Below are 24,351 nucleotides of genomic sequence, written 5' to 3'. Positions count from 1 at the left end.
CATGAACACGGGGTAGGTGGGGATGGTTGGATGGAAAGCAGAGTCTTTTTCCTGTCATAAATTGATGGAGACATCTCCAGTCAGGGTCTATGATGACTCAGAATTGAGAACCCCTACCAGTTCTCTGACCTAACCCAGGGGCACATTGGTGCTATAATCATTCAGGAAATAATTATTAAGATCTCAGACATGGTGCTAGTCCAGTTCTCAACTTCAAAGCAGACTCAAGCTTTCAGCTCGGGGACATGCCATGGTCCCCAGGGTGTGGCTGGGCTCCCTGGAGCTAATCCAGAGCCACAAGAATTCTATTTCCATACAGCGTTTCCCCCAAACCTGATTATAGGGGACAACTTAGACTATTTTGAGTAAGGTGGGTACACCACTGCTTTAATCCTTTCTAATCATCTGTCTAGGCTACTGAAAACAATTTGTGGGATTAACTTGTCCTTGAAATTGTGAAAGCTCATTTCTCCACACATAGAATATACATTTTTGCCTTTGGCCCTTTTTCTGTCTCTGAGCTCTCCTAGCCTGATCTCACTGCTGGCAGAGCTGAAGCGGAGCTGTGAGAAGTGTGCCTTCCCCCTCCTTCCCTGCCTGCTGTCTTTGAAAGATGCCTCCAGGCTGCCACTGCACTCCTGGGTTGCACAACCAGCAGCCACCATTACAGGAAGAATCTTTTTCAAGTCACTTCCCACCTTGGTGATTTTTTTTCCCCTCCTTCTTTAAACACCTTCCCCAACAAATCCCATCCATCCTCTGGCTTATCTGGGTCAGAAAGGGTCTGATTTTATGCATGGCACTGTCAAACCATAAATCCGCTGCAGCTTTGCCTCTCCATCCAGCCCGTCTGCTTCTGTCAGCATCAGCAAAATGCATAATAGAGAAAATAAGCCAGAAAGGCTAATAACATTCATCTGAATAAAATAATCTCTTTGGCTGCCTCAGTTCGTTTCATTTTAATCAAGGTGCCAGGAGGGAATTTAGGCTTAAAAATCCAACTCCCTGCTTGTCGTTAGTTCCCTGTCCAACTGTCACTAAATGATCCCTTTTATTAAGCAGGTACTTTTTTTCCCCTTTTTTTTTATATCCTCTTCATAGTTGGCTGCTTACTAACATCTATTGGATGTATTTAACTCATTTTGGGTTTTGTCTATCATCACATATGTGCCTGTTTTTGAATGTGAGAAATGGCATTTCTCTTTGATATATTGATATTTGCCAATGCTGTGGACAGACTGGCAGGTTTGATAGGAATTCCGAGAAAGAGGGGCTCAGCAGAAGTTGCTGAAGCATCTCGGGCTCTGGTGATCTGAGTTCTCTTTGGCTTCCTTCCTGTCTCCTTCAGCACGTGGTTCCCTGTGCCGAATGCAGGACTGATTCTTCCACCCTGGTCTGTAGGGGAAGAAAGGACAGTGGAAGATTAAATCTTGCTCTCCCGTTGGTATCTCCTTCACATCTTCCCAGAGACGTACAGCTGCTTGGTTAATTGCCTATTGCTGCTGTCTTATCCCTACCACTCTTGGCCAAGGACTGTGCATTTTCAGCAGACTGTGCTCTTGGCCCTGGCCCAGGGCCGAGTGAGGAGCCTGTTGGAAATTGACGAAAGCTGATCCCAGTTTGTTTGGAAATAAAAATAATAATATTTCTTCACATTTGTACAGTGTTTTACTGTTGATGTCATTCTTTTGCTCTTGGCATCTCATTTTACCCACACAGCAGCCCCGTAGGTGGGCAAGTCAGAGACTGTGGGAAGGAAACATACCTTGGTAGAGCTGCACAGAAGCTCAGGCCAGCCGCTGATGCTGAGCTTGTGTCAGACCCGTCCCGTCTGCAGAGTTGTGAGCCCAGCAGTTCTTCACTAAATAGCACCTTTGGCCAGGAGGGCTTCAAGGATGTTACAGTCGGGCTTTGCAGATGGTTAGGGAGCTAGATGGACACCGACAGGGCGCATGCCCATTTTATAAGGGAGACAACTGAAACAGAGTGGAGAGGGCAAAAAAGAGAAGTGGAACATGGAGGCCAATTTGGACCTTTATAGAGTTCTCTCTTTGCCCTAGATATCGTAGAGAAATCCCTTTGAGCATTTGCCACTAAGTTTGTTGAGCATTTATGAGTAGCCTGTAGTTGAAGGAGAAAAACTGGCCTCATATATTTGAAGCCACTGATTCAGCTGTGCAGGTTTATCCATTCAGTGCATTTATAATGATGATCTCTTTTGTGGATGCATAGCCAGCTTGTAACTTTCTGGGCCTGCTTTCTTTCTTTCTTTCTTCCTTTTTTTTTTTTTTTTGACTCTAGCATCATTCCCTCTCAAGTGCAATATTATGTTTTCTTGATCTGCCTCCTGAAAAAAAAATTTAAGTAAGAAAAATACTTCTGGATATTTTGTCTGCTTTTTAGGGATTAGTGTTTGAGGAGGTTTGCAGCTGTTCAGTACATTCCTGAGGGACGGAGACCCTTTTCTTTAAATGCCCAAGTATTACACAACCTGACTCCAGGGGCGGGGAAAGTAAAGAAACTGTACAAACAAATGATAGATGGAAAAGATATAAAGACAAATTTCAATCTCCTAACCGAATGAAGTTCCGTTGGCTCTAGCAGCCCCAAATAAAGTAAGGCTGCAAAGCTGCTGAAGCAGGAAACCACTCGAGCAGAACCTTAATATGCTCCCTATGAAATCACGTCTCGTTGACTTGCTTATTTTCCAGCCCGAAGTGTGTTTCATCTTTGTTCGTGTTGGCTGGGAAAATTGTCTCTGGTATATTTGTGTTCCCCTCCTACTACATGCCCTTTGCCTTTTCCCGCTCCACCACTACCCCAAAATAAATAAATGAATTAATTAAAACACCTCAGTTGAAAGGAGGATTATGTCCAAGAAAGCATACAAACTCAAAGAACTAAAAATATTGCGTGAAAAGTGGCAGTAATAGTAAAAAAAGAGTAAGGGACCCATAGAAGAAGCGGACAACAGAGTTTAATACTATCTTGAAAGGCTTTTTTAAAATAAAAATCTTGCATAGATGTAGCAGATCCAAAGCAGTGCCTTACTGGTGTAAATCCACCTTTGAAGTGCAAGTTTATGAAGAGAACTCATTACAGGGTCAGTTGGTGAGAACAGTGAGGCTGTGTTCATGACCCAAAATATTGAAATTGGGATTATGAATCAGAGTTGCAATTTTATATCAGTTTCGGCATCCAGGTTATTCCTGGCTCTGATTTAGGTTGCCTAATATCAAGAAAATCCTGATTCTCACAGATGAATTATAATCCCGAGATAGTTTTAAATTGGCCAAGGCTCTTGAAAAAGGATATTTTTGTTTTTAAGTTGAATCACTAACATTACCTAGCAGCGATCCCCACTCCCCTTAATAAATATTATTGGGTAAGCCTGAAAAAGTGTAATAAGTGTTAAAACAATTGTTAATGATGGGGTGATATTGAGAGCATTCTCACTACCCAACCATGGTCTATTGTGGCATGTAATTAAACTTGGCCACTGTGTGTCAAATCACATGCTCACATGCACAGCATTACCTAAGGAGGCACACAGGCTGGAATTAAAAATGAAACCTGTGCAGGACATCTGATCTAACCAACATCACATTTTTCAGAAGTCTGGATACACTAATTTGTTCTTTATTCAAAAGTTTGCACACAATGTAACTCACCTAGAAGCCCAGGAGACTTTGTGATAGTATCCTAACTCAGGGAATCTGGGTCCCTGACACATTTAACTGGGGGTTGCTCGTTTGAATGGATGTGTCACGGTTGTTTGAAATTGAATTATTTCTCTATAATTCTGGAGTTTCTCAGAACATACTTTAAGAATTCCTGCTCACTGAAACCAATAATAGCCATCCCAGCACCTGCTGTAACGATGGAAGAATATGTGCTAAAAGTACATTGTCACCTCAGAACTTCTTGGCATAATTATAAATATATAGTTCTTAATGTATTTACAAATTTATTAGTTTTAAGGCATAAAGCTTTTTGTTTTAAAAGATTCCCTCTTGTGGGGTGCCAGGGTGACTCAGTCAGCTAAGTGTCTGGCTCTTGATTTTGGCTCAGATCATGGATCTTGGGGTCCTGGCATCGAGCCCCATGTCGGGCTCCCCACTCAGCAGGTAGTCTGCTTGTCTCCCTCTCCCTCTGCTCTCTTTCTCTCAAATAAATAAATAAATAAATCTTAAAAAATAATAAAAGAGTCCCACTTCTGCCTATTCCTTGTATTAACTTATCTTCGTTTACTCATCCTTTCTTCTGAGGGTCCCCTTGGGATTTATGCTCTGTATCCTCTTCCATGGTATTCGATTGGTTTTGCCTCTCCTGCCATCACTTGTGATCTGCGGTGTACATTTGTGGGTACCTGGCCCTTTGTTCATACCTCTAATGTTCTGCTATATTATAGGTCTTTCTTTCCACTGTGTCCTGTGATATCAGCACTTTTTTTTTTTTTTTTAAGATTTTTACTTATGTATTGAGACACAGAGAGAGAGAGAGAGAGGCAGAGACACAGGCAGAGGGAAAAGCAGGCTCCACACAGGGAGTCCGACGCGGAACTCGATCCCGGGTCTCCAAAATCACACCTCGGGCTGCAGGCGGCGTTAAACTGCTGCATCACCGGGGCTACCCCCCCCCTTTTTTTTTTTTTTTTAAAGATTTTTAGTTATATATTGAAACACACAGAGAGAGAGGCAGAGACACAGGCAGAGGGAGAGATATCAGCACTTTTACAACTAAAAGCCCCTAATACTGTACTTTGTTCATTTAAGATACAAACGTTTGTATGTTGGTGAAATTGAGTTGTAGTGCCATTCTTATGTGCATGAAGCACTATAAGGAAAGACCTAATAGAGACTACTAACCCGTGTCCACCCCTAAGAAGCAGATTGAGCAGTTGTCAGGTTCAGATCTTGTGAGGCCTGCTCTTTTAAAGAAGCAAGTGTAAGTGCCTGATATATTCCATGCTTACTAAGGACATGGATACTTTGCCACCTAACAAAAATGGAAACTCAATTATTTAGGATTTTGTAACTGAAACCGATTTGGAATGTATTAGAAAGTTTTCTTGCAGTGAAAACATCAAAGGTCCCTGAAGGCCTATGCTCAACTTTGAGTTTAAGATTGTTTCCTATTTGCTTTTTTTGGTTTGTTTTTCAGATGCTAAACATTTTGAAAGGAGTGGATTAATTACACATGTATCTCTTTCAGCTAATATATATATTTTTCATTTCCATAGAAACCTTTTGATTTTCCTAGAACAATAAAGGACATAATGTTGCTGAAGGGGTCAGAAATGAAGTATTAGGTGCTCTGACTACAGAGGTGTTACTCTGTGGGGCAGAGGTGGGGTGGGGGGCAGATATAGATCAGTTTCAGTTTGGACTCCAATGCTCATTGGTTTGAAGTAACTTCTCAGTGCTGGTTAGATAGTTGATGAAATGGTCTGGTGTGTTCTGAAGCCAGAGGTGTGGTACGATTGGTTGCTAATAATTACCTTACTACAGATTGGAAAAAGCCCCTTGTAAAGTTAAATTCCAAGCTCTACAAATCACAGCTGCCCAACAGCTTCCAGCTCTGAATGCAGGCAGTGCTGACGCAAGAACCAAGCCACTGTCCACTCACTTTCTTTGCCTTAAGAGTCTGACTGTAGGGAGGAAAGAAGGGGAAATAATGTGAACAGATGTGATTAATCCCAATTCTCTACAACGACAAGGCTTGGTTTTTAATTCCAGCATTGCCACTTGTGTAGCTATGTGACCTTGAACAAGATATTTAACTTTTCTGAGTCAACTTCCCATCCCACATCTGCTGAATGTGTTAATGATACATCCTTCATCAGGCTGTCATAGGGTTCAAATTAAACAACGTTGAGTATAGGGCCCCAGCCACATGCCAAGTGCACAGCAAGCCCTTGATAAATAATATAGCAAACAACTCCTACTTTCGGTTTCTCTTTTTAAAGAAATCCAGCTTGCGGATATGAACTTTCTGTTGCTTGAATCTGTGCTACACACTGAGTAGATAATCAGTATATTCTTTTGGATCACAGTGTTTTCATTAGAAAAGAACTCCTAGGTTTGGCACTTGACTGCTCCAATCAGGTGTAGAGGTTTTAGGAATACATGTGTTCAGATATAGTTTGTGCTCTTGGTTGTATGGGACATGACATGATGGCTCAACCCATGAACTCAGAACCTCCTTAGATGTGTCCTTGGGACTAAGAGTTTTTAGGGACTTTTTTCACAGCAAAAGCCTTGAAGGTTGTTGTCTTCACTGAATCCTAATATGAATAAATGTGTGGAGATGTGGTCTATAGTGCTCTTGTAATTCTTGTCTTTAGACTTCTAAGTTTTGCCTCTATGCCTAAACACAAACCAAATGATTTAATGACTAAGATTATGGGCTTCGGAGTTGGATAGCCTAGACCTGTTCTAGTCAGACAACGTAGAGCTATGGTACTAGTCCCTGACTCTTCCTTAATGTCTCTATGATTTGGCTGTTGGCAAGTGACAACTTCTCTGAGTTTCAGTTTTCTAATTAGCAAAATGGGGATAACAGTAATGTTTTCTTAAGGGGAAATTATGAAACTTATGGGATAATGCATGTAAAACATTTACCAAAGTCCTAGAACATTGTAGATACTCAACAGATCATCCTGCTTCTCCTCTTTCTTCTCCTCTTTCCCTCTTCCTCTCTCCTCCCTCCTCTTCTCATATTATTCTTATTTTCTCCACTGAGGTTTCAGATAAAGAGAAAACTAGAGGTGCAGGCTTCAAGGAAAGATGTCTATTTCTGACTCAGCTTTTATCACTGTGATTTTATGACATGGACTATATTCATAGCTGTTGGCCCTGGCTACTCACCTGCACTGATTTTTTTTTTCTTGCTGTTTCTCTGCAGGAAGGATCAGAATGTACTCTCTCCAGTCAACTGCTGGAATCTCCTCTTAAACCAGGTGAAGCGGGAGAGCAGGGACCATACCACCCTGAGTGACATCTACCTGAATAATATCATTCCTCGATTTGTCCAAGTCAGCGAGGACTCAGGAAGACTCTTCAAAAAGGTATATAGCTATTTCTAGGCACGGAGATCCCTGGGTGGAGCGATGACACCATCTTGTAAAATAAGAGAAAGCCTATAGTATTGGCCCAGTTAAAAGGCTTTTCATTTCCCTACTGTGATCTCGTGGGAGAAAAAAAAAACCCTGAATAGTCATTCTTTTCTTCCTTTCTGAGTTGAATCAATAGTAGCCCTGTGAGTAACCGTTTGCAAGATACAATCCCAACACTGGCAACATAATTCATAATCTGCATATTTTGGTGATGATGGTGTTTCCTTGATGTCCTTGAGTGATTTGTGAAACTGTTGAGATTTGGGAACCTTCAGTGTGGTTTCACCTTTCCCTCTTCTAGTTCGTGTATGTTTGTGATTCAGTTTAGTTTTCTTTCCAAGCATTCATCTTGGCCGAGTGAACTCATGAATTTAGTGGTAATCTTACAAAACTAATGCCAAATTGACCTTACCTGTCAGTGGTGGAAATAATCTCTTGGAGACTAAGGAACCTTATTTCTAAGCTCTCAACCTAAACTCTCTCAATGGAGTCACTGGTTACAAATGATGGCAAAAGCTCCAACCATTTTTTATAATGTATCATGTTTAACATTCAAGCTCTGATATCCCCAGACTTTTCAGAAGGCAAATAGTCTTCCCACAATGTTATAGATATAAAGGGGGTAGGTATATAGGGCTATTTCGTTGGTTTCCTATATAGAAAATCCATTGGTTTTCATTTGACAAAATCCAGTGTTAAAATTCAAGGCTGGGAGAGAAAGAACTTTGGTAAACAGGACTGTGGTCAATAGTAGCCAGTTTTTCAATTCTTAACATTAGGAAGTTTTCCAGATCTCAGTAGGTCTGGAATTAGAACCCAATTCTTTTGTTTATACCAGCATGAAAAAAGAACTGATTTAGAACATTCCATCCACTTAATGCATCTGTGTAGAGGCTTTTCCTGTGTCTTAAAGACAGGATATGAAGAGTAAAAAGCACCTGACAATGAAAAGAAGGAAGAGAAAGAGAACTTCTTCTGGAGTTTACTGGCTATTTTTAGCAGCTTGGCTGCACTGCGGTTGGAGCCATACTTCATTTAGGGGTGAAGGTACTTTTCACCATTTCCTCATGGTTTCCAGCATCTGCTCTAGCTTCCTTGTCATTCATCTGAATAATTCTGCAACCCTTGGTGACATGAGGATGTAGCTAAAATGAATGCCTGTAGTTAATTTAATACTGTACTGAATACTGGAAATATGCTAGAGAGTAGATTTCAGGGGTTCTTTTCACACACACACACACACACACACACACACACAAAGGTAACCATGTGAGGTGTGTGAATTGGCTTGACTGTAGTAATTATCTCACTATGTATACATCCACATCAAGTCATAATGTCATACTCTTTAAATATATAGCTTTTATTAGAAAAAAAATTGAAGGCTATTTAGGTAGAACCTTGACAGTAATCAGATGCCACTTCAGCTCTTCTCTGTGACCTTGACAGCCACTTAGATTAACTCTAGAAGGACAGGGATTGACTGACTGTTTCCTCCTTCATTTTCTCTGTTCATCTGAGAAAAAACTTCTGTGAGGGATGTTCAGCTATCTAGACTTCACTGAAACTCTCAACTCTCTTCTCCCAGCTTTAGAATGTTAGAAAAGAGCCAAGCTGAAGGAGTATTCTGGCCCATCCAGAACTCAGAGATGTGTATGCTGAAGGCAGCCCCTCATCAAAGCCTTGAGTGCTTCAGGTTTTTCAGGTGCCATTTACATTTCACCAAGAGCCTAACTGCATGGTTCATATAGAAAATATGGGGCCTCTGCCCTCCAGAAAGAAAATCTGCCCATGAAAGATATTCTTAGCCATGGTCTCAGAGTTGACCTCCTTACGTAAATTGTGTATTTCTTTGGTTGGGGCATAAGAAAGAATTTCTAATTACTCATGAGACTGTTTATGTATTACATTTTATTGAAGAAAGGTGCACATATAACAGACTTACAGCTACATGCACTTCTACAAACTGAACACACATGGTAACTAGCTCCCAGATCAAGAAATAGATTATTTCAGTACCCTAGGATTCCCACTCTCACTTCCTCAAGTCCTCAGGGGGTTGGGAAGAGTGGTCCCAACCCCTAAGGATAACAACTGTCTTGACTTTTAACATTGGAGATTCGTTTTACTTGGTTTCATACTTTATATAAATAGAATCATACAGTGTGTACTCTTTTGTGTCTGGTTTCTCTCATTCAACATATGTTTTTGAGATTTACTCATATTGTATATGGTTGTAGCCCATAGGACTTTTTCTTGATCTTAAAACTTTTTCATCAGTTAAATATAGTTGTAATTAGAGATATGTATAGGATTGTTGAATAGGCAATGTTTACTACCCCACTGGGTGAGTAATCTCTTTTCTCTCTCCCCTGGGGTCCATTGTAGGGAGAGGGTTCTAAGGTAGAAGCTGGCTTGGCTGATCACAAGTGTAAATTAATTCTGTTTTGGCTGGGTGAGAGCCTCTCTGCTTTCTAGTAATGGGCACAGAAGGATTATTTTTCCATAACTTAATTTTTTATTCCCTTTTGCTTTAAGTGTGTTGCAGGTGAAGGATTAGAATCCCATTGGTTAAGATGTAGTAATCAGACCAGAGAAATAAGGAGTGAGCCGGGCCACACTGGCAGATAAGGGAGTCTTCCCAGGGCTTGCTCTAGTCTATCACAGAAGAAAGGTCTCTTCCAAGTGACTCTTCCTCCTGGTCTCAACTCTGCTAGTAACTCTGAAACCTTGGGCAATTCCTTACTTCTTTCTTTTTTTTTTTTTTTAAAGATTTTATTTATTCATTCATGATAGTCACAGAGAGAGAGACAGACAGGCAGAGACACAGACAGAGGGAGAAGCAGGCTCCATGCAGAGAGCCTGACGTGGGATTCGATCCCGGGTCTCCAGGATCGCGCCCCCGGCCAAAGGCAGGCGCCAAACCACTGCGCCACCCAGGGATCCCTACTTACTTCTTTCTGTATACACCTCAGTTCCCTGAAGTTAAAGATAAAAAGGCTTGGCCTATATGATCTTCATACTGCCTTCAAAATCTAGCTAGTAAGTCTGAAACCTTGGACAATTACTTCTTTCTGTGCCTTAACTTTAGGAAAAGTTAAAAAAAAAAAGTGCTTGGCCTATATGATCTTCATACTGCCTTCAAAATCTAGTATACTGGGATCCCTGGGTGGCGCAGCGGTTTGGCGCCTGCCTTTGGCCCAGGGCGCGATCCTGGAGACCCGGGATCGAATCCCACGTCAGGCTCCCGGTGCATGGAGCCTGCTTCTCCCTCCGCCTGTGTCTCTGCCTCTCTCTCTCTCTCTCTCTCTCTGTGACTATCATAAATAAATAAAAATTTAAAAAAAAAATCTAGTATACTATAATTCTATGATGAATTTTATGATACCCAATATTGGGTATCCTGTACTGGGGGCTTCTGGTTATTGGGTGACCTTTGTTAAATTATGATAAGTAAACTGGAATGCTCAAGATATGGACAAACAAAAGTGGATGTGGGTATGGAGAGTGAGCTAGCTTACACAATTAAAGATCAAATTTCTTGAGGAATGAAGCATTGTTTCAGATTCCCTTAGCTATAATGGCCAGCAACCAAGAGTCACCAAACAGGAATCCAAGTTCATAAAATAGATATACCTTTTGTTTTACCTGTAAATTTAGTTCCAGCACCAAAAGGGAAATCCACATTTCTCTGGAAACACACTGTTTAGGAAAGACATTGGAAAACCATTTCTGGTTCAGCCATGGACACCTGTGAAAATTCACCTGAGATTTATGTGAATTTGGATCTATTTCTCACTGGCAAAAGTCATGGGTTTTCCTCCTTTTTAGATTCTTTTTTAAAAGGCTATAAAACTTAATGGTTCACTAGAAAAGCTTATGATAACAAAACCAACATTTGTTGAACTCTTGTGCCAGGTACAGTATTAAGCACTCTATATGCTTAATCTTTACAATAATTCCATAAAGTAGTTGCTATTAATATCGCTATATTAGGAAGGAGGAAACTGAAGCTTAGGGAGATTAATCAAAAATGAGGTGAGGGGGCACCTGGGTGGCTCAGTGGTTGAGCGTCTGCCTTCAGCGCAGGTCATGATCCTGGGATCCTGGGATTGAGTCCCACATTAGGCTCCCTGCAGGGAGTCTGCTTCTCCCTCTGCCTGTCTTTGCCTCCTTCTCTGTGTCTCTCATGAATAAATAAATAAAATCTAAAAAAAAAAAAAAAAAAAAAAGGTGAGGTTAGTATTTAAATCCATTCATCTGACTCTAGAACTTTAGGTTTCCTCCAACATATTCTGTTAGGACTCTGGGTATGGTGTGCAGAATAGAGGGTATTCTGGATTTTCTTACCCTTTTCTGTCAAATCCAGATATTTCACCTAGTTACAGAATTAACCTAACCTTTTCTCTTGCACACAAACCTTCAAAATGTTTGGAGGTGTTAAACATCAACATTGGGTTGTTTTTCCTACTTCGTGTCTGGGTAAGCAGCTAGAAGTTGACAGTGAAATAGGACAGCAGGTTTTTTTCTCCCCAGGGGCAGGATCTCTAGTAAAGAGGGAAACAAAGACTTATTAAATGTGAAAGCTGGCCAAAAATCTGGCTCACAGTTTTAACTCAGCTAATTCGGGGATGTCAGGGTGCCTGCACAATTGGCCCCTCTGTACTACTGAACACCCTAAAGGGATGCTCCTTGCCGGCCCTCTGGTTTGTGGTTATGTCTGCTGGGACATACTTTGCATTTTGCATGAAGCCATGGTGGAGATTTCTTTAGCTAAATATAACATCTAGAGAAAGTAGCCTCCTGTCCAGAGCATAGAAACAGACCCGCTTTGTCTAGGACTCCAGGGGAAACGGAGCCCATTTGGTGCTCCTGACATCTTTCGCTTAATGAAAGCTCAGTCTGTCTAACCCCTGTTGGAACCAAGGTTTAGGCAAATATTATTGCTGCCACCTTCATTTGTTTAATGCGGTGGCTTCAAAACCCAGAGCCAAACATTGCCAAATTTTACTTCCAGCTCCATGTCATCTCTGTGAGAGACATGTTCTAAAGAATCTCAACAAGAATAGAAATCATTTGTCCCACGTTCTGATCTTAAACCGAAGTAAACTTAGGTGTGCCTTTTCCCACAGGGGAGAGGACAGCCTTGCTCTCTCTTCTTCCTTTCACTTTGCTGGAACACACTGAATGTACCTCTGACTTGGCTTTTCAGCTCACTGTTTCTAGCCCATAGTTATTCATGCTTAGCCTTGGAAGCAGTCAATTTGTATAGTCTCAATACTCTCAATTGTGCCCGCCTTTTTTTTTTCCTTTTACAGTATTCCAGTTAACTATACTTTTGTTTTGCCTGTAGTACCCTAAGTTTCCATGGTAGAAAGGTTAAATTGAGCAAGTTAGGCAGATTCCTGGTAGACCAGTTGTTTAGTAGTTCTCAGCTTTCCCTGTGAAAGTCATTGGGAGAGTTTAAGAAAAAAAAATCTTTGTGACTTTAAAGAGACAGATTTCTTAGGATACAAAAAGCATAATTAATAAAAGAAAAAAAGATAAACTGGACGTCACCAATTCTTAGACTTTTGCTCTTGGAAAGACATTGTTAAGAAAATGAAAGAGATGTCACAGATTATGAGAATATATTTGTGATACATGTAACTCAATAATAAGACAAACTACCCAAAATTTTAAAAATAGGCAAAAGATTTTATATAAATATAGTGGCCAACATGTAAATGGCCAATAAGTACATGAAAAGATGCTCAATATCAGGAAAATGCAAATTAAAACAATAAGTGTGATACATACTCATTAGAATGGTTAAAATTAAAAAGACTGACAACATGTTAGTAAGGATGGATGGAATTCTCATATGTTGCTGGTGAGAATATAGAATGGTACAACCACTTTGGAAAATAGTCTGGCGGTCTCTTATAAAGTTAAGTATGTACTTACCATATGACCCAGCAATTCTGCAGGTAGATATTTAGCCCCAAGAGATCTAAGAGTATATATATCTACACAAAGACTTGTACCTGATTATTCATAGTAGTTTTTGTTATAGGCTGAGTAATGGTCCTCGCCAAAGATGTCCATGTCCTAATTCCTACAACCTGTGAATTTACCTTATCTACATGAAGACTTTGCACATAGGGTGAATTTGAGGATCTTGTAATGAAGATATTATGCTTCTTATCTAAGTAGGTCCTAATGCAGTCTTGAGTGTCCTTATTAGATGGAGGTAGAGAGAAATTACAGACCAAAGAGAAGAAGGCCATGTGATGGAAGTGGAGGAAAGCAGAGTCACAGAGAGAAGACGCTAGGCCACTGGCTTTGAGGATGGAGGAAGAAGCCATGAGCCAAGGAGTACAGCTCTAGAAGCTGGAAAGGGCAAGAAAATGAATTCTGCCTGAAAGCCTTCAGGGGAATGCAGCCCTGTTGACACCTTGGTTTTGGCCTGGTGAAATCGGTTTTGGATTTCTGACCTCCCGAACTGTAAGAAAATAGAAATTAAAAATAGAACTACCGGGATCCCTGGGTGGCACAGCGGTTTGGCGCCTGCCTTTGGCCCAGGGCGCGATCCTGGAGACCCGGGATCGAATCCCACGTCAGGCTCCCGGTGCATGGAGCCTGCTTCTCCCTCTGCCTATGTCTCTGCTTCTCTCTCTCTCTCTCTCTCTCTCTGTATGACTCTCATAAATAAATAATAAAAAAAATTAAAAAAAAAAATAGAACTACCATATGATCCAGCAGTTCCACTTCTGAGTGTTTATCCAAAGAAAACAAGACACTAATTCCAAAAGATAGATGCATCCCTATGTTTATTACAGCATTATTTGCAGTAGCCAAGATATGGAAGCAACATAAGTGTCCATCATTGGATGAATGGATAAAGAAATTGTATTGTATATGTGTGTGTGTGTATTTATATATATCCTGGGCTGAAACCAAGAGTCAAACACTTAGCTGACTGAGCCACCCAGGTGCCCCCAAATTAAAAAAAATTTAAGAGAATAAATGCATGTTGCTTTAAGTCACCAAGTTTGCATTAATTTGTTATAACTGATGTAGGAGACTCATATTGTATTAATAATAGTCAATGGAGACAACTCAAATATCCACCAACAGATGAATATAAAAACATATTGTGATATATCCATATATGAATACAACTCAACAATAAAAAGAAATGAAATGCTGATAGATGCAATAATATAGATGAACTCCAAAAACAACTGATTAAAAAAAGCCAGACACAATGAATACATTCTGTATTATTCCATTTATGTGAAATTTTAGAAAAGATAGGTCTAATCTATAGTGATAGAAAGCAAATTGTGATCACCTTGGGGCCAGAGTGGGATGAAGGGTTGACTGACTCATGGTGGTTACATGAGTGTGTGCATTTGTCAATACTTAAAATGTGTACATCTTATTGTATGTAAATTATGCCTTAATAAAGTTGATTTAAAAATAATTTAGAGGGAAAAAATAATAATAATTTAGGGGCACCTGGGTGGCTCAGTGGTTGTGCGTCTGCCTTCGGCTCAGGGTGTGATCCTGGAGTCCTAGGATCAAGACCCACATCGGGCTCCTTGCATAGAGCCTGCTACTCCCTCTGCCTGTGTCCCTGCCTCTCTCTCTCTCTCTCTCTCTCTCTCTCTCTCTGTGTGTCTCTCATGAATAAATGAATAAAATCTTTTTAAAAAAATGTTTTTAAATAGCATGCCAATGCCTCACCCCAGGGCAGTTGTATCAGAGTCTCTGGGATAGGGCCTAGCTGATTCTTTCATATCGCCAGGGTTGAGAACCAGTGTTGTAGGTATTCTGCTTTCCATCCTGGGGAAACCCAATAACATAGCAGAAGCCATAAAATCTTGTCTATCTGTATGTGAGCCACATTTGCCCAAGCAACAATGTCGAGGCATCTAGGCAACTCATTGTGATTTTCCTAGTTTATTCTTGGAGAATGACAAAGGGTAAATCTGGATTCAGATGAGTAAGTCACACTGCAGAAAGTGGGAGATAGAGGAAGGGTGCTGAAGAATAAATGTAATAATGGGATATCATTAGTTCTTTTCTCTAGGGTCTTTAGATGTCCTTTCCCATTGGCTGGTCAGTTACAAGAGACTTGTCATGACCAGTCAGATTTCATTTGGCACCAATGAAATATGTCTAGCAGTAAAAGGATAAAAGAGGTTTAAAACCAAAAACAGTGCATGTTACTTACTTACCTACCTACCTGTTTATCCCCTGTAGATGGGACAGGATTTTTTAGTCTTTGAGTCCAGCTGCTTCACATATGTAAAAAGACTGGATATTGTAAGGAGGCATGTTCTGCGGTGGTGTTATAATTAATAAAGGAGGAGCAGTGATCCATAATGCCAGTATAGTCAAATGTCCCTGATGAGTAGTGTAGAGAGAAAGAATGGACTTCTAAGGGTTATGCCCTGCCCTTCTGAGAAAAAGTTTAACCTGGAGACATCTTTGGGAGAAGGAGTAACTCAATGATTTACCCCACCCTCTCTTCCCCAGTCTACCCTACACCTACTTGCAAAGGGACTCAGGATATCTGCGATCGATTGGATTTCCTCCGTGTTAGAACATGATCACAAACAACGTGGTGGTCAGCTTTACAGACAGTTCTTCCAGTTGCCCAATTTGTCTTGATGGTAGCAAAAATCTGTTCTGGTTAATTGAGCTTTATTCTCTGTTATCTGATGAAGAGATCCTCTTTGTAGAAAAGAATAGGATGGGAAGCTGAGCGTATTTGAGTAGGGGATGGAAGGCTGCCAGCTACTTCAAAGGTATCTGCTGATAAGGGGCGTCAGGTTTGCTGCCAAAGCCAACACTGAGGGGAGTTTGCAGCTAGCACTGTTGGTTTCTGTGACTCTTAGGTCAGCAGCATCTGTGTCTTTGCCCTTGGGGCTTCTCTCTGGGTGGTCTAGGCTTTTTTGGACTTGGGAAGATTCAGCTCAGAGGGCGTGTGCGCCTCAGATGCCTGCACTCTGGCTTAGGTTAGTTTATATGTTTGCCTTTTTGGTGTCTTGGTCCTCAGCTATCTATCTGCCTTTTCTGAAAGAGCCCAAGGTGTTGTATGTGGAACATTCAAAAGGTATAATGTTAACTCCATCTTCATTTTTTTTTTAATTTTTTATTTATTTATGATAGTCACACAGAAAGAGAGAGAGAGACAGAGACATAGGCAGAGGGAGAAGCAGGCTCCATGCACCGGGAACCCGACGTGGGATTCGATACCGGGTCTCCAGGATCGCGCCCTGGGCCAAAGGCAGGCGCTAAACCACTGCTCCACCCAGGGATCCCCTGGTAACTCCATCTTCATAAGCCTGTGAATGGTTAGGAGAATCTGCATGATAACAACTGTAAAATATGCAATGTGAGAAAAAGAGGTGTAGCGGGTAGAAACAAAAGTGTCCAAATGCAACCTTGTGTCTGAATGCTACTCTAAACTGGAAAAGCGTGCAGTCAGTAAGTATTTTAGTGAATACTATAAACACAGCACTGTGGAAGCTAAAAAGAACTTAAAATGGAATTGATAGAGACGGTTTGCCCCGGCTTCTCAGTCTGCTCTTAAGACCAGTTAGATCTCCCCAAACTTTCCGTGGGATAATGATAATAAGACCAATAATAACGAGCTTTCATAAAATGCCTGCTGTCTCTGTTATACACTGTAGTACGCCCTAAATGTATATATTTTTTTCTAATCCTTTCATATATTTCATGATGGTTTTTCTTTCCCCTTGACTTTTTACGGAAGTTTAAAATACTTAAGAGAAATGCACATATTGTAAAGTGTACAGCTCTAATGAATTTTTACAAACTGAAAGCAACTATGTAATTAGCATCCTGATAAAGAAAAGAATGTTACCAGGATCCCAGGAGCCCCCCCTCTTGTCCCCTTCCATTCATTTCCCCCTGAAAAGTAGTCACTATCCTGACTTCTAACACAATGAAAGCATTTGCCTGCCTTTAAAAAAACCTTATATTAATGGAATCATAAAATATTCTTTCAGCAATTTAAATATGTCATTCTTTTGTTTCCTGGCTTCCATTATTTCTTTTTTTTTAATTATTTATTTATTTATGATAGTCACACAGAGAGAGGCAGAGACATAGGCAGAGGGAGAAGCAGGCTCCATGCACCGGGAGCCCGACGTGGGGTCTCCAGGATCGCGCCCTGGGCCAAAGGCAGGCGCCAAACCGCTGCGCCACCCAGGGATCCCCTGGCTTCCGTTGTTTCTAATGAGAAGTCAGCTGTGTGATGCTAATTGTTGTTCTTGGGGGTTTTGGAGGCTGCTTTCTTTTTTAATTGAAGTATAGTTGATATACGATATTATATTAGTTTCAGGTGTACAACATAGTGATTTGACAATCATATACATTATGAAACACTCACTATAATAAGTGTAGTTACCATACAAAATTATTACAGTACTTTTGACTATATTTTCCTGAGGCTGTATTTTTCATCCCTGTAACTTATTTATTTTATAACTGGAAATTTGTATCTCTTAATCTTGAAGGTTGCATTAATATATTTTTTTAAAGATTATGGGACACCTGGCTGTTGAGCATCTGCCTTTGGCTCAGAGCATGATCCCTGAGCCCTAGGGTCAAGTCCCACATCGGGCTCCCTGCATGGAGCCTGCTTCTCCCTCTGCCTGTGTCTCTGCCTCTATGTGTGTGTGTGTCTCTCACGAATCTTTTTTTTTTTTTTTTTAAAGATTTATTTATTTATTTGAATGAGGGAGGGGGCATGTGCTCGTGGATGGGGAAGGGCAGAGGGAAAGAATTCTCAAGCAGACGGAGCGCTAAGTGTGGAGCCTGATGCAGGGCCTGATCCCACAACTCATGAGATCAAGACCTGTGCCAAAATCAAGAGTCAGACACTTTTTTCTTTTTTTAAGTTTATGTATTTATAATCTCCACCCAACATGGGGCTCGAACTCACAACCCCGAGATCAAGAATTGTATGCTCTTCCGACTAAGTCAGCTAGGTGCCTCAATATTTTTTTCTTCAGTGCGTTGAATATGATGACTCTAAGTGTAATTGCCATTGAATTTCTTTGGCTTGGATAAGTGCAATATCTAAATATTCCAGGTTTATGGGTAGTGTTTTTTTATCTTCAATTTGGGAAAATTTCTGGCAAATACTTTTTCCATCCCATTTCTCTTCTTGCCTTGACCCTAACTGCACATTTATTAGACTCCTTGATACAATCCCACAGATCATTAAGGCATGCCTTTTTTATTTTCTGTGTGCTTCTGTTTAGATAATTTCTAAAGTTAATCAATTCTTTTGTTGTATATAGTCTGCTAATAACACCATCCAATGAATTTTTTATTTTAGATGTATTTTTTAGTTTTATGATTTCCACTTGGTCTTTTTTTCAGTGTCCATGTTACTTCTGAAATTTCTCTTTTCTTGATATTTTCAAAACACATGTGGCAACATTTTTTAAATGTTATCTGCTATTTTCAACACCTATGTCATCTGTGTTTCCGTTTCTGCTTATGGGGTTTTCTCTTGACCATGAATCTCATTTCTTTATTTTTTTATGTTTACCAATTTTTTATGACATATCAGACATTGTAGTTGACACATTATAGAGATTCTAGATTATTTTTATGTTCCTCTGAAAGGTGTTAAGTTTTGTTCTAGCAGCCAGTTAAACTACTGGCTGGTCACCTTGAACTTATAGGGATTCATTTTATGCTTTGTTAAAGTGAGTCTAGTTTGGTTTTGTCCGTAGTTCTGGAACATATTCTATATATTTAAGATGACCTTTCTAGGGCTTTCATGGAAAGTGGGCCTTGAACTCCAAACTCTGTTTCCTCTACAGTGGGCAGCAGCTAGGATGACCAGTGTTCCCAGTTGGGTTAACGGGGTTCCTGGGACATGAGATTTTGTTTTATCCATTCTTCAGTTGACGACCTTTGTGTATTTCCAGTTTGAGGCTATCGTGGATAATGCTGCTATGAACATTATATTGGAAGGTTATTTTTCTTCCCATTGTATAGCTGAAAACATTAAAGCTCACATTGATAAAATACTCTTTTGTAAGGGCCACAAAGAGATGACAATGGAATTTGAACTCCCTAGCTCTTTCTACTATGTCCCACTACCATCCAGTTTCAGGATTGATAGGTGGTACCTTAAGCAAATAGTTGTTGCCAGATCACATGGTTGAGGGGGACAATCTGAGCTTTAAGAATAGTAAATTCAAAACCTGCTTCTCTCCTCCCTCTTTCCTCTGCCTCTTCCCTTCCACTCCTCTGCCCTTCCCCCTCCATCTCCTTCTTTCCTTCTGTTTTTTCATTTTCTCTTCTTCTCTGTTCTCTATTCTTTTGAATAATCTATTCAAACATTATAGTACATATACACTATAGGAAATACAAGAAGCAAAAGTATGATAATGAAAAACCAGGTTGTAGTCTACAAACTATTTTGTGGTCTGTTATTTTAGTCAAGATCTTCACTTTTCTGCAGCACCTGGCTGGTTCAATCTGTAGAGCATGAGACTTGATCTCAGGATCATGAGTTTGAGCCCCATGCGTATGGAGCCTACTTTAAAAAAAAATACAAAAAAATAAAGATGGGGGCACCTGGGTGGCACAGTTAGTTGAGTATCCAACTCTTGGTTTTGGCTCAGGTCATGATCTCATGGGTCATGGGATCCAGCCCATGTCAGGCTCCATGCTCAGTGGGGAATCTACTTCTCCCCTGCTCTCTTACTCTCTTAAATAAATAAATACATCTTTAAATAAAAGAAGATCTTAACTTTTCCATTTCATCTCATCTAAGTTTTCATCTCTTCTAATGGCCAGGCCATAGATTTCCCTAATTATCTTAAAAATGCCCTTGAAACTGGTTTGTCCAAGCTAGTATCTATGCACACTAATTTTTATGTCCCTTAAGTCTTCTTTAATTTAGCACTATTCCTTTTCCAGGACATTGATTTGTTGAATAGACCAGGCCAGTTGTCCTGCAGCTTGTCCCACCTTCTAGATTTGTCCAGTTGCTTCTTTGGGTTGTTGATAACTTCTTCCTGTATCTTGTATTTCCTATATATTGGAGGTTGGTTCCATTGGCCAAATCTAGTCAAGTTATACATGTTTGACTAGTATGCATAATGGGCAGCGTTGGTTACTTCATGTCGTACCACATAAGGAAATATATATAATATCTGGTTAGCCTGCCAATGTGATGCTGACGTTGACTCCTCAGATTAAGGTGGTAACAGTTTGAACCCTCCATTTTGCAGTTAGATTTTTTCTCACATGATAAAAAGGCCATTGTGTAGTATTATATGTGATGCCATCATACAAACCTTGGGTGTTCATTCAGTCATTCATCTGAAGGCTTTAACATCAATGATAATTCTAGACAAGTTACTTTTTACCATCTCTGTACCTCTTATACTTGACTGCAAGATGCCTCTCTGAGAAAAGGGAAGGATTATTAATAGAACTCATCAGGTACTATAGAAATAAACAGTTTATAGAAACAGTACTCCCAGGAGAAATCCCACTAATGGTGTGGGAGCTGACTAGGTACCAAGTTTTTATTATAAGAGTTACAGCAATAATAAAAATAATAGTAATTATAACTAATACTAAATGAGAGCTACGCATGCCCAGGGACTATGCTAAGTACTTTATAGGTATTAACCTATTTAATCATCACAACAACCCTTCAGGATGGTTTCATCTTCTCCATAGCACATCGGGAGAGGGGTTAAGCAGTTGACTCAAAGTTATGGAATTGGTTAGGGGCAGAATTGGGATCCATGTCTAGGCAGCCTACTGCCCCTGAATCATCTCTTCACATCACCATGCTCTGCTGACTCACAGGTAGCAAGGTGGCAGTGATTGTATTGGTCAGCTGAAGGGCCAGGGTGTGTAAGGAATTAAGGGCTCGTGCATTCTGCAGCTGTATTCCGTCATGCTATTCTGATTCTGCTTTTTGCCCAGCTTGTCTGGGGAGAGAGAGAGAAGCATCTTTGATTTCAGCCTCCCCTCTTGCAGGACTGACTTTTTTTTTATTTTCCTATGTATCTCTGTCAAGAGTTTCCCTTTGAATTTCTCCCTGCTTGTCTGAGCATGATTTTTGTGTAAAATGGGGAGGAAAATGAATTCTCTTTCTTTTGAGATAACATCTTTAGTTTTTCCATTCCATTTTCTTCTTTCAGTACAATAGTGGATTTTTTTTCCTGATCTCTTGGTTTTTCTACCTGAGCCTACCTTTCTTTGCTTTTAAGCCTAGCTGTGAGGGTCCTCCCCATCACACACACACACACACACACACACACACACACACACACACCTACCTTTTACTCTGTGCTTCAGAAACCATTTGGGTCTATATCCAGTTTTTCCTAATATTGACTCAACATAAAACTTCCAATCTCAGGTTAATTTTAATTGTCTGCACAATTCTTATCTTTAAGAGATGATAGGAACCTGGGTGCATCCTTCCTCACTGTCTCAAGAGCTCTCAGAATCATCCTCTTGTTGAGCTAAGAAGTTATGGTTAAGGCCTAGGGAAAGGACTGAGAAGTAACAACAAAAATAACAATTTTTATTTTATGTTTCCTTTGATTTTGAGGCAGACAGGAAACCCGGTAACTTAGTTTTCTTTCTTCTTTTAAAAAAAGATTTTGTTTATTTATTTTTTAGAGAAAGGAGAGGGAGAGAAAATCTCAAGCAGACTTCCTGTTGAGTGCAGAGCCAGATGCAGGGCTCGATCTTATAAGATGAAATCAAGAGTCCAATGCTTAACTGATTGCACACACCCAAGTGCCCCGCTTAGTTTTTTTTCAATTGTCAAAGTAATTAATATGTATTTTTCAAGTTATTGCAGGGAAATAGGGATGCCTGAATGGCTCAGTAGTTGAGCCTTTAGTTCAGGTCGTGATCCTGGAGTCCTGAGATGGAATTCTGCATCAGGCTCCCCACAGGGAGCCTACTTCTTCCTCTGTGTATGTCTCGCCTCTCTCTCTGTGTCTCTCATGAATAAATAAATAAAATTTAAAAAAAAAGATATTGCAGGGGAACAAAAATAATAAAAAGAAAATAATGATTACTGGGAATCAATTATTCTAATATTTTTTTCTCTGTGTATTTTTCTTTAGAAAATTAGGATTGTATATTAAGTTTTGTGTAATTTTTTCACTTAACATTTTAAGTGAGTATTTTGTCTGTGTCATTGCGCCTTCTTTAAAAACATTGTTTTTGATGACTATACAGCATTCTATTCTCTGGCTATTCCCATAGGTTATTCATATATTACTTATGATTCTTTGGCTGTATGATTTTTACTCTACTGGGACTGAGTTCTGGTACATCCAGGAGCGGTCCAGTATCTCATTGGTATCTTCTTGGAAACTACTTGTTTTTAGAATGACTAGGTTGGCTGTGCTCTCATTTGGAAATACCCTACTTCTGATATGAGTAAAGGAGAGAGGGTTTCCCCCTCTTCTTCTTTCCCTTTGTCTTCCTCTTATATCTTCCTCATTGTCTCTGAGCTCAGCTGGGAATCTAGACCTCAGAGCTGTGTCTGAGCCTCGGCCCTGGCTGGCTCAATGGAGTACTTATGCTGTGCTGGGTTTCAGTTTCCTCATCTTTACACTGCAGAAAATTGCTCATATCCTTACTTTGCCTGCGCAGAATGTCAGAGGAATCAGTAAAGCCTGGGAAGAAAGGGCTTTGCCGTTGTCAAAAAGACAAGAGATAACAAATGTTCGTGAGGACATGGATGGAAGGAAACCCTTATACACTGTTGGTGTGAATATAAATTGATGCAACCACTGCAGAAAACAGTATGGCAGTTCCTCAGAAAATTATAAATTGAGCTACTATATGATCCAGCACTTCCTTTCTTGTGTATATATCTGAAGGAATTGAAATCAGTATCTGAAAAGATATCTGCACCCTCGTGTTCACTGCAGTGTTATTTACAATAGCCAAGATATGGAGACAACCTAAATGTCTTTTGACAGATGAATGTGTAAGGCAACTGTGATGTGTGTGTGTGTGTGTGTGTGTGTGTGTGTGTGTGTGTAAAATGGAATATTATTCAGTCATTAAAAAAAAAAAAGGAAATCCTGCCATTTGTGACAACATGGACAAATCTGCAAGGCATTATCCTAAGTGAAATAAGCCAGAGAGAGATTTACTTATATGTAGAATTTTTTGAAAAATCCAATTTCATAGAAACAAAATAGAATGGTGGTTCCCAGGGGCTGGGAGAGGGGTAATGGGGTGACATAGGTCAAAGGGCATGGAGTTTTAGCTGTAAGAATAAATTCTGAGGATCTAATGCACAGCATATAGTTAATGACACAGTAAACCACACTTGAAAGATGCAGAGAGTAGATCTTCAGCAGTCTTACCACACATGCACACACAATCAAAGAGCTGACAATGAGAGGTGATGGATGTGTTACTTATTTTGATCTTGGCAATCATTCCACAATGTGTATGTATATCAGATCATCACGTTGTACACTTTCAATGTGTCCACCCCTATTTGCCAATTATTCCTCGATTAAAGTCAAGGAAAAGAAAAGAAAGTGCTCTGTGGAGCTCGATTCTTCTCAGAGGAGAGTATGCCCCTGTGCCTTCTCCCTGCTAGGGTGGTCTTTGCTTCTCTAAGCTAATCTTTTTCCTCGGTGTGCTCTCATACAGGGTAGAGAGGAAAGAAAGAGGGCGAACTGGGAGACCCATTCTGTAGCTTTAATCATCTCCTCTCCAAAGCCAAGATAATCCAAGCCTTCTGCCCACATAAGCATCGCATCTCTTCCTGCCTTGCCTCTTCCCATGACCTTGTTTTCCTTTTGATGTTCATTTTGAGGGTGGAGAGTAGAAAAAAAAGCCTTCTCTTTTTGCGCTTTCTCTGAGTCAGTGGCCTTTCTGAGCCTTTGAGGTCTCAGGCAGGAAAATGACATAGCCCACCTGACTCTTCTTTCAGGGACCTTAAAAGAAAAGAACATTGCTTTATTTAAATCCAAAAGCACAAGTACCACTACCAGTTCATTCAGTTCAATTTAATCACTACTATTTGATTGCCTATAATTGCTCAATATTCAGCTTGCCGCTCTAAACATACTGCAAGGCAAACTTAAGACATGGTTCAAGATCTTGGAGTGTGTGTGTGTGTGTGTGTGTGTGTGTGTGTGTGTGTGTGTGTGTATTTCAGCTGGATGGGCGGCCAGAGGCTC

At 40.2% G+C, this 24,351-nt stretch overlaps 1 protein-coding gene across 8 annotated transcripts in view; it reads left to right on the top strand.

Annotated features, from left to right (window-relative positions):
• SRGAP2 (SLIT-ROBO Rho GTPase activating protein 2) overlaps positions 1–24,351 on the top strand; it is a 238,265-nt gene that overhangs the window by 112,020 nt on the left and 101,894 nt on the right. For all 8 annotated transcript variants that reach the window (XM_041773849.1, XM_041773847.1, XM_041773848.1 and 5 more), the window contains exon 4: positions 6,907–7,069. In XM_041773849.1, coding sequence (XP_041629783.1) covers positions 6,907–7,069 — 163 coding nt within the window. The remainder of the gene's footprint in view (positions 1–6,906; positions 7,070–24,351) is intronic.

Source organism: Vulpes lagopus, chromosome 11 (genome assembly GCF_018345385.1).
Source record: "Vulpes lagopus strain Blue_001 chromosome 11, ASM1834538v1, whole genome shotgun sequence".
NCBI classification, from domain to species: Eukaryota; Metazoa; Chordata; class Mammalia; order Carnivora; family Canidae; genus Vulpes; species Vulpes lagopus.
The sequence above is the reverse complement of the archived record's forward strand: the minus strand, read 5'-3'. Positions and strand labels throughout refer to the sequence as shown.